We start from the raw sequence: 16,859 nt of genomic DNA on the forward strand, positions 1-16,859 counted from the left end.
AGATTCCAATTCCTTTGGTTTGCTCTCCAAGCATAACCATGCAATACCTTTATGTTACTATATTTACATTAATGTTGTTTGGTGGCTGATTTAACTGTGCGCCCTATATTGTAGTTTGTATCATATTCTTACATTGGATAGCATTTATGCAGATTTCCCTTTGTTTTATCATTTAGTCGTGGCTTAATCTTGATGAAAAGTGCCCAAGAGGGAAGTATGCTAGTGAGCTGGTATTTCAGAGTTAGGAAGTATGCAATACATAAAGAGACACAGTAATCTATTCAGAAAATTAACAAGTTAATAATAATAAGCTGGTTACCAAGCTCTCAGATCTGGGTCTCTGTGCATCCCTCTGCAATTGGATCCTCGACTTCCTCATCCACAGACTAGTCTGTCCATATTGGTGGAAATGTGTCATCCTCGATAACAATCAGCACGGGAATACCTCAAGGCTGCGTGCTCAGCCCTCTGCTTTACTCACTCTATACTCATGACTGCATAGCCGGACATAGTGCGAACTCCCATCATCCAGTTCGCCGACGATACCACTGTTGTGGGACGAATCAGAGTATAGACGTGAGATCGACCGATTGACCAAACGGTGCCAGCGCAATAACTTGGCTCTCAACACGAGCAAAACCAAGGAACTGATTGTGGACTGTGGAGGGGTAGGATAGGGACCCACAATCCCATTTATATCAAATGGGATGGTGGAAAGGGTCAAGAACTTCAAATTCCTCAGCGTGCACATTTCATAAGATCTTTCCTGGTCCCAGCACACTGATGCAATCATAAAGAAAGCACATCAGCGCCTCTAATTCCTGACTACGGAGAGTCGGCATGGTAAAGAGGACTCTCTCGAACTTCTACAGGGGCACAATAGAGAGCATGCTGACTGGTTGCATTGTGGTTTGGTTCAGCAACCTGAGGGTCCAGGAACGGAAAAGGATGCAGAAAGTTGTAACCATTGCCTAGTCCATCATCGGCTCCGACCTCCCCACCATCAAAGGGATGTATCACAGTCATTGCCTCAAAAAGGCAGCCAACATTATCAAGGACCCACACCATCCTGGCCACGCACTCATCTCTCCGCTACCATCAGGCAGAAGGTACAGGAGCCTGAAATCTGTTACATCCAGGTTCAGCTTCTTCCCCACAGCCATCAGGCTATTAAACTCGCCAACAAACAGACTCTGCATTGTAACAGCCTATTGTACTTTATCTGCTTATTTATGTGTATATTGAACTGAACTGTTCGGTATTTTTGTTTACAATACTCTGTTGTGCTGCAGCAAGCAAGAATTTCATTGTCCTATCTGGGACACATGACAATAAACTCACTTGACTTGATGGTGGAAGCAGACATGATGGTAGCGTTTAAGAGGATTTTAGATAAGTAAATGAATATGCTAGGAATGGAGGGATCTGGATCACATATAGGCAGAGGTGATTAGTTTAGCTTGGCATCATTTGCAGGACAGACATTGTAGGCCAAAGGGCCTGTTCCTGTGCTGTTTAATGATTTATGATGTAGTGGAATGCAGCAGCTGAGTAAGGCTATGCAATGTTCCTTTAAAGCACAGTATAAAGTCAGGAAGAAACTAAACAAGACCTTGTGATGGGCACCTAATAAGTAAATGCAGAATATAACAGCTCAGACACGAAAGAAAAGTTTATTCATTGTTAAAAATAGATTGATTGAACATCAGACCCACAGGCCACAACTGACACAATGTTGGACTTTCACCTTCATATACTTTTATTGCAATATTTTTGAAATTTACACTTCTGTAATTTTTCTTCTACTTTTTTCATCATGAACAGGGGAGAAGGAAATGAAAAGCCAATCGTCTCATCATAATTAGCATTCCATCTGGACTCTCCATTTCCAAGTACAGCAAATACATCAATCTTATTTAACGTCAGTGTAGGGTGTCAATTTCCTGCAAACTGTCCAATTGGTTATCCTTAACTTACAACAAAGGTTAGTATATCACCGTTGAACTCAAAGACTAAAAATTTAAATTTAAAACTGCTTCTTTTCCAATGACGTTAAAAAAGAGTTGTAAAATGTATTTTATTCTGATGTCCTTGACTCACGTGGAGTAGTCAATATTCTCTTCCTCATGTTTCATCGCTGACGTTTGGCAAACATTTTCACCAGAGTCGGCAACTCTGAATCAACTGTTTGATGGATTTAATATTGTCCAAGTTTACATCTTTTAGAGCCAGCGCAAGTAGCACTGATTTGTTGCCAGACTCCTCACACACGAAAGTTACAAGGTGTTTTGCATACACGTGGATCAGAGGCTGAAAAGGAAACAGATATTAAAATTATTTTTGAATGACTCCAGCAAAATAATTTGATTGATAAGAAAGAAGTGCAGAGATAATTCAGCATTACATCATGGGAACACGGAGAAGACCGAAGGGAGAACATAGTCAAATGCACTAATCATAACATATAGAATGTTACTATTCTGCAGGGTCAGCGTGAGTAAAACTCCTAAATGGATTCCATCAGAACAGGAAACTGAAAACCAAGTTGCTGTTTGTACATTTTGTAACACAATTTTAAACAAAAAGGACATGGAATTGGAAGCAAAAGGAAAAGAGGATAACTAATTGAAAACTCACGAGGCACTGTTGAAAAACTAGAAAGATGTAAAAGCTGTGGGGACCTAGGAAGATCACCAGAACAAAGATGTGGACTTTGTGGAGTTCTGACTGTAATTCCCTGTACAAATATTGCTTGGGAAATGTTAGGTCTCCGTGTGAAACTCAAGTCTTACAACTTAACACAAGATCTGTCAGCCATTTCCCAGCCATTGTCCACCACTGGACTCTGTAGGGAGTTCAATGGTTGAGACTCTCCAGCACTTACACTGCAGAATCTGCTATCGGGTTCAGTGCTGGGTTAGGACCAGAGGGCCATTTATTTAAACAAGGTTTGAAGATCTGCAGAGAAGATAAAAGGATGTTCATTTTAATGAACTATATTTTATTTTGTTTTAATATTTTTAATGATTTGTATGTAGTTGTTTACATTCTTTATATTTTAATGGTTTATTTCATTTTTAATAATTTTTGAATGGGATCTGGTACCTGACCGAGTTCTGAACAAGATTTTGGTTATCTGCCCAAATATCCTTATATGGCTAATTCAATACTATTTGGATGCTATGTGAAGCACCATGGTGTGATTAAAAAAAAAATTGTTTTAGACTTAAATATGAATGTTGTTAAGTTTTACTCACTTATCTTCTCGTATATAACTCCAACAAAGTTTCAGAACACCAACAAGATTAATCTTTACACATCACACCTATCATTTCTTTTAATGTTCGGGCAACACACTAAGTTACTGAAATGTGACTTTTTTTTTTTGCAAGGACCATGATTCAGATTTATCGCAGATAGACCATGTGATTTCAGAAAACATGGTCTGCAGACTAAGACATAGACTGAAGACTTAGGAGAAGTCTGAATGTTCAAATTGCTAATACACCAAGTCCCTTCTACTTTCCACTGTGATTCTCCTTTCAACAGGTAGCATGTACAAGACTGAATAAGCAAGAATCAATGAGACTACAGCACTTAAATAAGCTCTTCACAGAACAGAATTACTGAAGCACAGGGGAAAGGTGTGTTTACAGACAGTGGGGTATTTGGTTAAGGGGTTTGTTTATATCTAAATTCAACATACGACAGAGAAACAGGCAATGTAACCCAGAGTCCACACTATTTTCGTACTCTACACATGTCGTCTCCTCACACTGCATCAATCCGATCAGCATATCTTTCTCTCGATTTATCCCAATGTGCCTAACAGGTTTCATGCTAAATGCAATAATGCTGGTCATGTTCGTGAAGCAACAGGTTCCATATTCTAGCTATTTTTCTGTGATGAAACTGCTTCTGGATACTGCAAGGGTTTTCTCAATATTATTTTGCATTTGCAGTTCCTCGAGTTAATCTTTGCTGTGCATGTCCCTTTGTAATTTCAAAGACTTCTCGTAGGTCACCACTTTGGTTATGCTGTATGATGAAAAAATTCCCACGTTCAGTCTCATTCTTGTACCTTTTTTTTTCTTGCAGTTTCTCCTGTATTTCAATATCCTTTTTATGTAAAGTTGTAAACTATACACCATGTTAATTGCAGGAATATAGGAATAATCTCAAGAATTTACTCAAATACATTCTAGATGATTATAACCAAAGGCTTGTGTTAAGCCGCATCTATTTTACAGATCATTTTGTTAAATTAAGGACACTTATATAAATGGAGGTAACTGTTAATGATCATCTTATCGCTTCTAATCATGGTTCTTACCTCATCTTTCCCCATTAAGATTTTTGTACTAAAAGTAGGTTTGCCGACCTCATTTGCAACAATATGTGGAGTCACAGAGATCAATGTCCCAATTTTGCCATACTGTGTGACCACCACAAAGATGTGATCGCTGAATATTGTACACACAACCTCGGTAAGGATTCCACCGATGGCTTCTGCAGCCTGTTTAGACCGGACAATGCTTTCTGCTGCCATAAACTTCAGGTTGACACGGTGGTCGTATCTAATCCAGTTATTGATTTAAGAACCACAAGAACTCCAATGGTCTTGGCCTAATTTGAAAAATATCATAAAATCAATATATTTTCAAGTTATCAGTTCTCATTTCACCCATCATTTATTAGTACACTCAGATCTGCCATAATGCAACAATTGCATTTCTAAGAAACATCACGTTATAGAAAATCGTGTTATGAAAACAATCGTGTCAATGGTGGAGGGGAGAGGATTTGGGGTGAGTGAATTTTAGATTTACCGTAATAAAGTTTTTTCTTGGCAGGATTTTCAAATAAAGATTTTTTTTAATAGCTGAGTTTAGTTTTGCTGCTGCAAGCTAAAAATATCAAAGGCTGAATGTCACATTGTTCAATAGAATATCATTGTGCAAATGCAATAGAAGTGATTGCTTGTCAATTTCAACGACCACCTGTGGTGAAGCTGAAAGACTGTTCTTAAGAGACAATGTGTCTTATAATTGCAAGACAGCTCTTTTTCTGCATGTGAGTTTCCAAAGTGAGTGGTTCTCTAGTTCCAAATCAGAATTGCATTGTAACTAATATGCGAGATCGGTATTCCAAAAAACACAAGGAATCATGGGATTTGTCAAAGGTCACTCGCGATAAACATTCTCGGCAATTGTGCTGCTGCCATTCATCCGTAGTCAGGATCAAACCCAGGTCTCCAGCGCTGCAAGCACTGTTGAATTGCTACTGGATCATCCCCGTCCCCTCCCGAGTGTCTCATCCCTGTCCGGGAGCAGCCGGAGATCTCCGGGGTGACCCTGGATTGACGGAACAGTGGCGGCCCCCAGGCTTACAGTCAGCGCGGAGAAGAAGCACCAACTCCACTGCTCCGGGCTGGTGTCTCGTTAGTCCAAGGTTGTCGGTTAACCCAGCGGGACAGGCAGAGTTGAGCTGGAGTTAGCGCTTGTTCTCCGCGCTGGCTGTAAGCCTGGGCTGCCACTGCAACGGGCGGGTGTCCTGTCAGTCCAGGGCTGTCGGTTAACCCGGCGGGACAGCCAGAGTTGAGCTGGAGTTAGCACTTCTCCGCGCTGGCTGTAAGCCTCGGCTGCCACTGCAGTGGGCCGGTGTCCCGTCAGTCCAGGGTCACCCTGGTCATCTCCAGCTGCCGCCCCCCCCCCCCCCCCTGACAGGGATGGGACACTCGGGAGGGGACGGGGACGGGGACGGTTCGCTAGCAATTCAACAGCGCTTGCAGCGCCGGAGATCCGGGTTCGATCCTGACTACGGATGAAACGCAGGTCTGTATTCGTGCAGCAGCACAGCTGCCGAGAATGTTTATCGCGAGTGACCTATGACCTGGGCATGCGCGATCGGAATACTGAACTCGCTTATTCGATCCTGTTCATGAATTGCATTATATACAATTTGCAGAATGGAAACACATATTATAGCAGAGCTACCTGTATACAGATCCTCAAGCACGATGCACAAGTTTAGTCATCTCAGATTGAAATTTAGGTGAATGGCAGCAAAATAATCACATGTATTGTATAACAGATAATATGTACGATAATGTGCCACAGGTTCACATTGGATTTAGCATTGGCATCAGACTTTCCATTGCTCAAAGCCCAGAGATTGTGGATTTAAGACCCTGTCCAGAGATGGGAAAGCAAAGTCTAGGCTGAGGTGTCAGTGAGCCCTCCCTTGTCCCTTGCCCCCATCCTCCCCCTTCCTCTCATCATCTGTTCCATTCCTCTTCCATAACCCCCATACTACCTCTCTTCCCCTTTCTCACCATCTCCTCCTTCCCCTGTCCTATTCCCATTCTCTCCACTCCCAACATTTGCTCCCCTTACCCCCATTCTTCTCTCCCCTCTACACCATCCTCCTCCATCTCCCGTCCTTGCCCCCTTCTTCTCTCCTCTACCCTCCATTACTCATGCCCCTATCCCTCACCCTCCTCCAGTACACCTCCATGCTTCCCCCAACCCTACCCCCTACTTCCCCTCTCCTATAACCCGCTATATCCCCTCCTCTACCCCATACTTCCCCTCTCCTCTACCTCCTAATTCCCTTCCTTCCTACTTCCCCTCTCCCTCCTACTTCCCCTCCTCTACCCCCTACTTCCCATCTCCTCTACACACTTCTCCTCTACCCACCTCCTCTCCTCTATGCCCTCCATCCTTCTCCTCTCCTCTCCCCCCTATCCTCTACCCACTTCTCCTCTCCTCTACCCTTCTCCTCTCCCATCCTGCTCCTCCCATCCCCTCTCTCTATGCCCTCCATCCTCTCACCCCCCCTCTCCCTCCTCTACCCACTTCTCCCTCTTCTACCCACTTCCCCTCTCCTATACCCCCATCCTTCCCCTTCTAATCCCGTCTAAACCCCTATACTTTGCCAAGTTCTCCCCACACCCAAACCTCTCCCATCCTTCCCCCCTCCAACTCATCCATACTGCCCCTTTCACACCACATTCTTTTCCCCCCCCCCCGTCCGTCATCCTTTCCCCCTCTACCACCCCTTTTCCCCCTCCCCCCTCCAACCTCCCCTCTAACCCCTCCAGCATTGCCCCCCTCTAACCCCCCATCTTTCCCCCCCACACTGCTGCCCCTCATCCATCCTCCTCTAACCTCCTCCATCTAACCCCCCCATCCTCCCCTCCCCCCTACCCTCCTCCTCCCTCCCCCTCCACCCATCCATCCCATCTTTCTCCCCATCATCCTTTCCTCCACCCCCAATTCGTGCCCCTCTCTCCCTCCCCATCTAACCCCTCCCCCCCCCCCCCCTCTCTCCGACCACCGTGATCTCTCACCCGCCGCCACCGCCACCAACACCACGCATGCTCGGCGCCGTCCTCGCGCATGCTCATTGCGCGACGGCGCCTCTCCGCTGCCAACGCGCATGCTCAAGGAACGCCTTTGTGGCTGCGGGCGGAGGTGGTTCGGCCCATCGAGCCTGTACTGGCGCCGGACACAACCTGCTGGAGTAACTCAGCGGGTCAGGCAGCATCTCCGGAGAGACGGAATAAGTGGTCTTTGTGTCTATCTTCGGTGTAAACCAACATCTGCAGTTCCTTCCACCACATTTAGTCGCTACTGGCTCTGTGTAAGGTCATCCAGCCTCATCCCACCACCCGCACCTCAGGCTCTTTTGACTTGCTAACTTTTCAGATACCTGTTCACCTCCCTGGCGGGTCAATCGTGGCCCCAGCCACAACGGGATTCTCCTGTTTTACAATCCCCTTCATTCTGTCTTAATTGGTTTCCTGAAACTTCTGCCTGCTTCTTCTTCTTCTTCTTCTTCTTCTCCTTCTTGGCCTTCTTCTTCTCCTAAAGTTGTAGGACAACTTGTTCTATTTGATCTTCTGTTTGTGCACGTCGAGTTGATTGCATTAGTCGAAACAGGGCGGACCACGTGAAGGTTGCAATCTTCCACCCACACACTTCTGCCAATAGCAATAGGGTGTTTGCACGAAAGGTCACTGGGTCATAGGTCTTCACGCACAGAGCCGCAAAATCCAACTGGGGTACAAACGTCACTTCCAGTACATGTTATTAATGCTAGAAATGCGTACTTTCAAACCTGTTAAAAACCGCTAAAACGGTTAATTTTTGCGCTGGTTATAACTGTGCAAGTCGGGGTGACCGTGAGACACAGCTATCCTACTTGACCTATGGGTGACCTATGACCCAGTGACCTTTCGTGCAATCACCCTATAGTTTCCCTCTACATCTCTATCCTTGATAATTTTAAATGCCCCTAACAAACCCTCTTTGAAGGAGAACAACCTCAGTTTATCATTTGAAGTCTCTCATCCCTGGAATTATTTCAGTAACTCTTTCCTTCTTCGTGTGGTATCCAGAACAGGGCACACTCTTGCCGTCAATCCACAGTTTTATGAAGGTGCTTCATGACTACTTTGCTGTTGTCCACTGTCCCTCTACCAGTCCCTTTACACCTCCACACCCCACCTGGAAGGCTTCAGGGTCCTCAGTTTCTTCCTAGAACAGAGACCCAATCAGTCCCCCTCTACTACCACACTTTCCCGCCTGCCAGAACTTGTCCTCACCCTCAACAATTTCTCTTTTGACACCTCTCACTTTTTTCAAGGTGAAGCCATGGGCACTCGTGTAGGCCTCAGCCATGTCTGTCCTTTTGTTGATTCAACTGGGTGGTGTACAGTAGTAGTTAACAAAGATGGTTGTCATGGATGGTGCAATCCTCTCACATAGCCTTCCTTCTTCACCAGAATGTACAGTACCTTTGCTGAGATATATAAAATTATCCTTCAATGCCTACAAATCTGCCATCTTACACTATAAAGTGTTTTCCCAGTACACTTTAGCTAACTCTGTTCTCATTGCAGTGCCATCTTTTAAATTTAAATCATTGTTCTCAGAACCAAGTTTTCTCAGCCTGAAATTGAATTTGGATTTCAACCAAGCTATGATTACTCTTTCCTGGGGGATGATTTGCTATGAGATCATTCATTAATCATGATACCAGAATACCAGATCTAAAATAGCCTGCTCCCTGGTTGGTTCCTTGGTGTACAGCTCAATGAAACTATCCTGAGCACACCCCATGAACTAATTCTCAAGACTACCCTGCCCAATTTGATTTAACTAAAGTAAATACAAATTGAAATCACCCATGATGATTGCAGTATCATTGTTACAACCTCCCATTATTTCTTGATTTATATTGTGTTCTACAGTGGAGCTATACTCTTAGGTGATCTGTGTATTATTAGTTCTACCAGTAACTTCTTACCCTTGCTTTTCCACCTGAGCTGATTATGCCCCATGAGCTTCTGAGCTAATATCAGTCCACATCACTGCAGTGATGATGTCCTTTGTTAACAGACCTACCTGACCTCCTTTTCCTTTCTGCTTCTCCTTCTGAAATGTCAAATATTCTTGAGTATTCAGTCCCCAGCCTTGGTCACCTGCAATCACATCTCTATAATGACTATTTATTTTTATTTCTGCTGTCAACTCATCATTTTTGTGACAAATTCTACACACATAGAAACATAGAAATTAGGTGCAGGAGTAGGTCATTCGGCCCTTCGAGCCTGCACCGCCATTCAATATGATCATGGCTGATCATCCAACTCAGTATCCCGTACCTGCCTTCTCTCCATACCCTCTGATCCCTTTAGCCACAAGGGCCACATCTAACTCCCTCTTAAATATAGACACACATTCACATGAAGAATTTTTCCAAGTGCTGGTGCACACTTATGCTTGTATACTCAACCCCTTGCTACCCTGGTTACACCCCTGTCATTGCATTGCACCATTGTCTTTTCCTTTCTTTTTGCCTTTCTTAATAACCCTTCACCTGAACCCCTATATTCTGTTTCCAGGTCAGTTTTTCTCTATTCTGATTTTACCTTCAACTCCCCACCCATAGCAAATTAAATTAAATTATAATTAATTTCCCAATAGCATTAGAAAGGATAGTGGTTGTGTTCTTGGTGCAATAGTTTAGTTTAGTTTATTGTCACATGCACCGAGGTACAGTGAATTTTTTTTTTTACATGCTATCCTGTCAGCAAAAAGACTATACATGATTACAATCAAACCGTCCATAGTGCACAGCTACAGGGAGAATGTGTAAACTCAACACAGACAGCAGCCGGGGTCATGATCAAAGCTGGGTACCTGGCACTGTGAGGCAATAGCTCTACCAGCGGTGCCACTGTGCCACCTGGCTGTGCCACTGTGCTGCCCCAAATGGCAAATTTATTTGTCAGGGCAAGGTGAGGGAACCTCAGTAGTACCTTCTTACTCTAGTGCCATTGACTCAATTTATACCTCACGCTGCCTCAGCAAGGCCAGCAACATAATCAAGGATGGGTCACATTGTGGCCACTCCCTCTTCACCCCTCTCCCATTGGGCAAAAGGTATAGAAGTATGAAAATCTCCAGATTCAGGGACAGTTTCTTCCCAGCTGTTATCAGGCAACTGAATCATCCTACCACAACCAGAGAGCAGTCCTGAACAGCCATCTACCTCACTGGTGACCCTCGGACTATCTTTGATCGGTCTTTACTGGCTTTACCTTGCACTATAGGTTATTCCCTTATCATGTATCGATACACTGTAAATGGCTCGATTGTAATCGTGTATTGTCTTTCGGCTGACTGGATAGCGCGCAACAAAAGCTTTTCACTGTACCTCACTCAGTACAAGTGACAATAAACTAAACAAAACTCACTAGTTATTCTGCCTTGTGGGCACCCTTTTTCTCTCTTCCTGCTGATACTTAAGCTGCCTTCTGACCACTTTTCTGAGCACACTGCAAGTCCTCACCTTTCCAGACAACAGTGATTCCAGCTCCAGGTCCCAGAGTCCCAGTTGCTGCATCTGGATATATTTTGTGCACATGCGGCTGTCCTGGTGAATGGAAGTGTCTATGACTTCCCACGTAGCACAGTGTACACATTCCATTTGATTTCAAACATAATTTATAAAGCATAAATTAGACCGTAACAAGTGCTCACCAGCTATTTGCCAATCAGCAACCTCCCTCTGCTACTGTCATTTTTGAACAGTCATTTTTGAAGACTGATGTCAAATCACTGCCAGGCCCATACTGTTTCTAACCTGCTGGGACCTCGATTTCCATTGTTTAGAAACTCTCCGGGCCTCTGCTCCTGTTGTTTTCCCTTGTCTGATTTCTTTCCAGATCATTGTGCCTTAATTGGTATAGAGTCATGTAGTTATACAGCTCGGAAACAGGGTCATATGCCACTGAGCCTTTCCTATCAATGTGTCTGTCCAAATGTCATTTAAATGTTGTGAAAATCTGGTGACCCTGATTTAGAATCCCCTACCCTTGGAACAAAAGTGTGACCATCCACTTTATCTATACCACTCATGATTTTATACACCACTGCTTGACCTCCTGCATTTCAGGGGAAAAAGTCCTAGAATATTCAGTCTCTTCTTATCACACAATCTCCCTAGTCCCAATACATATCCAGAATTTTTTCTGCACATTTTTTAACTTAATGAAATCTTTCCTATAACGGGGCGACCAGAACTGCACACAAAACTAAATGTGGTCTGACCAATCATCGTAAAAAGCATTTTATTGGGATACATAGTAGCATAGTTTGGGAATAGCTCCGCCCAAGACCACAACAAATTGCAGGGAATTACGGAAGCAGCCAAGACCATCACCAAAACCAACCTCCATTCCATTGACTCCATCTACACTTCATGCTGCTTTGGCAAGGCCACCAGCATAATCAAGGATGAATCTCACCCTGGAAACTCCCTCTACTCCCCTCGCCCATCAGGCAAGAGGTACAGAAGTTTGCAAAAACGCATTCCTCCAGATTCAGGACAGTTTCTTCCCAGCTGTTATCAGGCAACTGAACCATCCTATCACCAACTACAGGGCAGTTCTGACCTATCATCTACCTCATATGAGACGCTCTGACTATCTTTAAATGGACTTCAATGGAATCTTGCACTGAACATTATTCCCATTATCCTGTATCTGTACATTTTGGACGGCTTAATTGCTGACTGGATAGCACGCAACTAAAAAAGCTTTTCAATGTACCTCAGTACACGTGACAATAAACTAAACTAACTAAAAAAAAACATGGTCTCTCTGAACTCTCCCTCTCACACCTTTAAATGCTGACCACCTGCCAGGTATCTCTTTAAATGCAAACAGCCTCTCTCAATCAACCTTTAATAATGCCTTCAAAATTTGTCTTGCTGTAATTTAGGTCTTTAATTTGTGGACCCATCTTGATCATTTTCCCTAATTGTTTTGAAACTAATATAATTATGATTATCGGTACTCCCCTAAAGTGCTGATACTTCAGCCACTTGCCCAACCTCATTACCTAATAGGAAGTCCAGAATTGCCTCCTCTCTAGTAGGACCATCTATATATTGTTTGAGAAAATGTTATGCCCTGGAAATCTCAGTCAATATGTAGGAAGCTGAAATCACAATTTACTATTATAACCATAATTATTCTTACAGCTATCTGCAGTCTCTGTATATATTTGCTCCTCTAATTCCTGCTGATTATTGGAGGGCCTCCAATAGAATCTCATCAAAGTAATCATCCTCTTCTTACTTCTAACATCCATCCATATAGGCTCACTGGACAATCCCCGAGAATATCCTCTTTATGTATTGCTGTGAAATTCTCCTAAATCTAAAAATCAACTACTTCCCTTCTCGTACCTCCATTTTTATCATGCCGCTTGGATCTGTACCCCCAGAACTTTAAGTTGCCAATCCTGACCCTCCCTCAACCATGTTTCTGTTATTATTATAGTTTTCCAGTCCAATGGACTGGAATATTATAATATAAAAAATATAAAATTTGTAAAGGATTGGACAGGCTAGATACAGGAAAAATGTTCCTGATGTTGGGGGAGTCCAGAACCAGGGTTCACAGTTTAAGAATAAGGGGTAGGCCATTTAGGAGTGAGATGAGGAAAAAAAGTTTCAGGTTGGGAGCCTTCCTCAGTCTGAAGAAGTCACCTGACCCAAAACGTCACCTATTACAGCACAGTCTATTATCCAAGTTCTCCGGAGATGCTGTCTGACGCATTAAGTTACTCCAACACTTTGTAATTTCATGTGGTATTAGGCAGAGCAGTTGCCATACCAATCTCCGATGCATCCAGATAGGATGCTTTCTATGGTGCATCTGTAGAAATTGGTAAGTCATTGAAGACGTACTGAATTTTCTTAGCCTTCCTAGAAAGTTGGCCTTGCAGAGCTATAATCAATAAATAGGAGTCTCGAGTAGGACTCCTTATTATCAAGATGTTCCAGGGATGAGTGTGTTGTCGGGGAGATGGAATCATAAAACTGTTGGGGTGGTATTAAGGCTGTCTAGGAAACTGGGGTCTACTTGGGCCATAACCAGCATCTTGAAGCACTTCATGAGGGTGGATATCAGATCCACGGGATGGTGGGTTCCTCGATTTGTTGAAGGGAAAAGCACTCATCATCTGGACCTCTGCCCTGTCAACCCTAGGGATTAGTAGACCAGGCACATGGATATTCGTACATGGATATCAATCTTTTATAAACAGATATATATTGTTATACTATTTAAAAAATTACTGATATTAAAAATAATAGTCAGGGCTGTGATACTGTGAAAAGCATTAAGTGTGACCAATGTTATTGTTTGGAGATAGTCAATTTATGCCTATCAGCTGGAGAAGCAGATCAATTTCAAAACTGCCCAGGCAGTAATGAAATGCAGGTTACCCAGGGAACACAAAATGTACTGAGCTATTCATATTATTTTATTTTTCTCATGAAATATGAATATCACTATCAAAACCTGTGATCATCTCTGCTGTGTTACACCAATTCGGGTATCGGGAATTTGCCCTTATGGAATTCACTAATCACTACCAGAATATCTGGAATACAGAATAAAAATTAAATCCTATGAAATTAAAGTGGAAAAAAACAAAGTAAATAATTACAACATAATATTTATCAAACTTGCATTTTATTGCTGCATGCACTGATCATGCAGCTTTATGTTACAGAAAATCGTAATGTGGATAATTTTCTAGGAACACAACACACCCACCCCTGTAACTCTGGGGTCACTTTGGCCCACCGACCAGCGATGCACGCACATTAACACTATCCTACACACAACTTGGGACAATTTTTATATTTACCAAACCAATTTGCCCACATACCTGTACATGTTTGGAATGAGGGAGGAAACCGAAGATCTCGGAGAAAACCTACGCAACCCACGGGGAGAAGATACAAACTCCGTACAGACAGCATCCGTATTAGGGATCGAACCTGGGTCTCCGGTGCTGCAAGCACTGTAAGGCAGCAACTCTACCGCTGTGCCACCGTGCCGCACATTTCTTATTTCTAACGTTCATGTACTTAAGGAAATAGTTGTGTTAACCCCATGTTGGTGAGTCTATAGTCACATGTAGAAACATTGACAATGGAAGCAGGAGTAGGCCGATGGAACATAAACGTAATTCATGATCTGTCATAGTTCAACACAATCACGACAGTTGATCCATGTTATTATCCTGCTCCCAGCCTTCTCCTCAGCCATGATCCCTTGTCATTAAGCAATATACCTAATTCCCTCTTGAATATACAGTATTTAATTACTTGTAATTAATTACTTGAAATTCCACAGGTTCACCACGTCTCGGTTGGAGATCTCTCTGAATCTAGGTTCTAAATGGCATTCTCTGTATCCTGAAGCTGTGACCCCTTGTTCTAGATTCTCCAACCTTTGTGAACATCCTTCCTGTTTCAAGTCTTTACATTTTATAGGTCTCTGTGATCATTCTTCTATATTCTAATGAATGTAGACCAGATTGACCCGATCACTTCTAATGCATCAGTCCTGCCATCCAAGAAATTAATCTCGTCAACCTTTGATGTAGTATTCACTCCATGGCAAGAAGATCCTTTCTCGAGTATGGAGACCAGAATTACCTACAAAACTCTTGACAGCGCCTCACAAAGTTCCTGTACAGCTGCAACAAGACATCCTCGCAAGCACACCTTTTGTCCTTCTAACTGCTTGCTGCATTTAAGAACATTTTCAGTGACTTGTGTATAAGAACACCCTTATCTGATTGCACCGTCTCCTTCGCCAGCCTACTTCCCTTCAGATAATGATTCTTTCATTTTACAAAACCACTTATGCAGATAAAGCTGCATCTGCCCACACAATCAACGTGTCTATATCACATGGAGCCTCTTTACATCCCGCACAGCTCAGACTTTCAAAACAGCATTGTATAATTTGCAAACGTACAGGTGTTATACTTTTCTTTCTCATCCAAATCATTGATATTATTTTGAATAGCTGGAGTCCTGCTTTCTGTTTCCTGTCTGGGCACCAATTCTCAATCCATGTGCTTTAATTTTGAACGTTAAATTCTTCTGTGGAACTTCACCAAATATCTTCTGAAAGTCCAAGTACATCATGTTCCCTGTTTCTGCATTATCTATTGTACCAGTTACATCCTCAAAAAGTTCCATGTAATTTGTTAAACATGATTCTCCTTTCATAAATCCTTGCTGATTTAGTCAAATGCTTTCCATGTTTCCTGTTTTTTTGTATTTTGTAATAGATTCTAGCATTTTTCTCATTAATGAAGTTAGGCTTATTGGTTTGTAATTCCCCATTTTATCCCATATTTATTTTCTTTTGTTTGTGGGTAACACCCTCTGATCTATAGCAACTACTCCAGGGTCATAAGAATTTTGGAAGATGATCACCAATTCATCCACTAGTTCCAGGGCCACTTCCTTTAGTATTTTGGGGGATGTAGATTATTAGAGCCAAGGTTATTTCACCCTTCAGCCCCAAGCATATCCTGAGCATTCTTTATTTTTACTATTATTTATATTGTTCATCTCCCCCTCTCTCTGGACTCATTGTCCCCCACATATCAGGAAGGTTATTTGTGTTCTCCTTTATGAAGACAGATCCGAAGTATGTGTTTAATTGTTCTGCTATTTCTTCATTTTCAATTACAATTTGGCTGTTTCAGACAGAAGGGGAATCTACATTTGTTTTCAAGAATCGTTTTCAGGTAACATATTTATAAAACCTTTTTATAATCTCACCCATTCTTCTCCATCTGAATCAATCTCTTTGTCCTCTGATGCGGAATTTTAAACACTCCAAATCCTCTTTGCTTTTTCTGCCAACTTTGTGTCTATTATTATTACTTCTAGTACTTCTTTAGATCTATTTATACTATTCCCAATTTCCTTCATAAGCCACGGTTTAGCCTTTTGAACAATTTGTCTCAGGCAACATTGAACAATTGTTGTAATTCATGTATGCATGTTTAATATTATGCAGTGCCTATCCACTAAAAGCTCATTCAGTAAAGTTCCCCAATCTATTTGCCTGTTTGTACCGCAGTGTTGCAGATTCTTTTATTCAGATTCAGAACCCTAGATTTACATTCTACTACTTCACCCTCCATCTTAATGAATAATTATATAATCTTATGGCTTCTCTTCCCTGAAAGACTACACACAACAAGAAAATAGGAGAAGGAGTAGTCCACCAGTTGCCTCAAGCCTGCCCTCCCATTCAATATGCTCATGTCTGTTCTATGCTGACTTCAATTTTCTTTTGCGCCAGTTCCCCATAACCCGCAATTACTCAATCTTTCAAATATTTATTTATCTCCACTCAAAAATGTTTTAATGATCGAACCAAGATTGTTAACTATTCCTTTCACATTGCACAATACCAATCTACAATATAGATTGCCCTTCTAGTCAAGTCTGTTCCCAAG

The 16,859-nt window shown here is 42.4% G+C and overlaps 1 protein-coding gene across 3 annotated transcripts; it reads right to left on the bottom strand.

Moving 5' to 3' along the window:
- Positions 1-1,654: 1,654 nt before the first annotated feature.
- On the bottom strand, positions 1,655-7,439 carry psmg3 (proteasome (prosome, macropain) assembly chaperone 3). 3 transcript variants are annotated; one of them, XM_055651360.1, is made up of 4 exons: positions 7,352-7,409; positions 4,830-4,907; positions 4,334-4,626; positions 1,655-2,310 (listed from the first exon to the last, which is right to left on the bottom strand). In XM_055651360.1, exons 3-4 carry the CDS (start codon positions 4,547-4,549, stop codon positions 2,158-2,160), a joined length of 369 nt encoding a protein of 122 aa, XP_055507335.1. In that variant the 5' UTR covers positions 4,550-4,626; positions 4,830-4,907; positions 7,352-7,409; the 3' UTR covers positions 1,655-2,157. The 3 variants fall into 3 exon arrangements, with proteins under 3 accessions (XP_055507335.1, XP_055507337.1, XP_055507338.1); XM_055651362.1 differs by lacking the exon at positions 7,352-7,409 and adding an exon at positions 5,997-6,110; XM_055651363.1 differs by lacking the exon at positions 4,830-4,907 and having other exon boundaries at positions 7,352-7,439.
- Positions 7,440-16,859: the final 9,420 nt, after the last annotated feature.

This window comes from Leucoraja erinacea, chromosome 20, assembly GCF_028641065.1.
Source record: "Leucoraja erinacea ecotype New England chromosome 20, Leri_hhj_1, whole genome shotgun sequence".
In the NCBI taxonomy this organism is placed as follows: Eukaryota; Metazoa; Chordata; class Chondrichthyes; order Rajiformes; family Rajidae; genus Leucoraja; species Leucoraja erinaceus.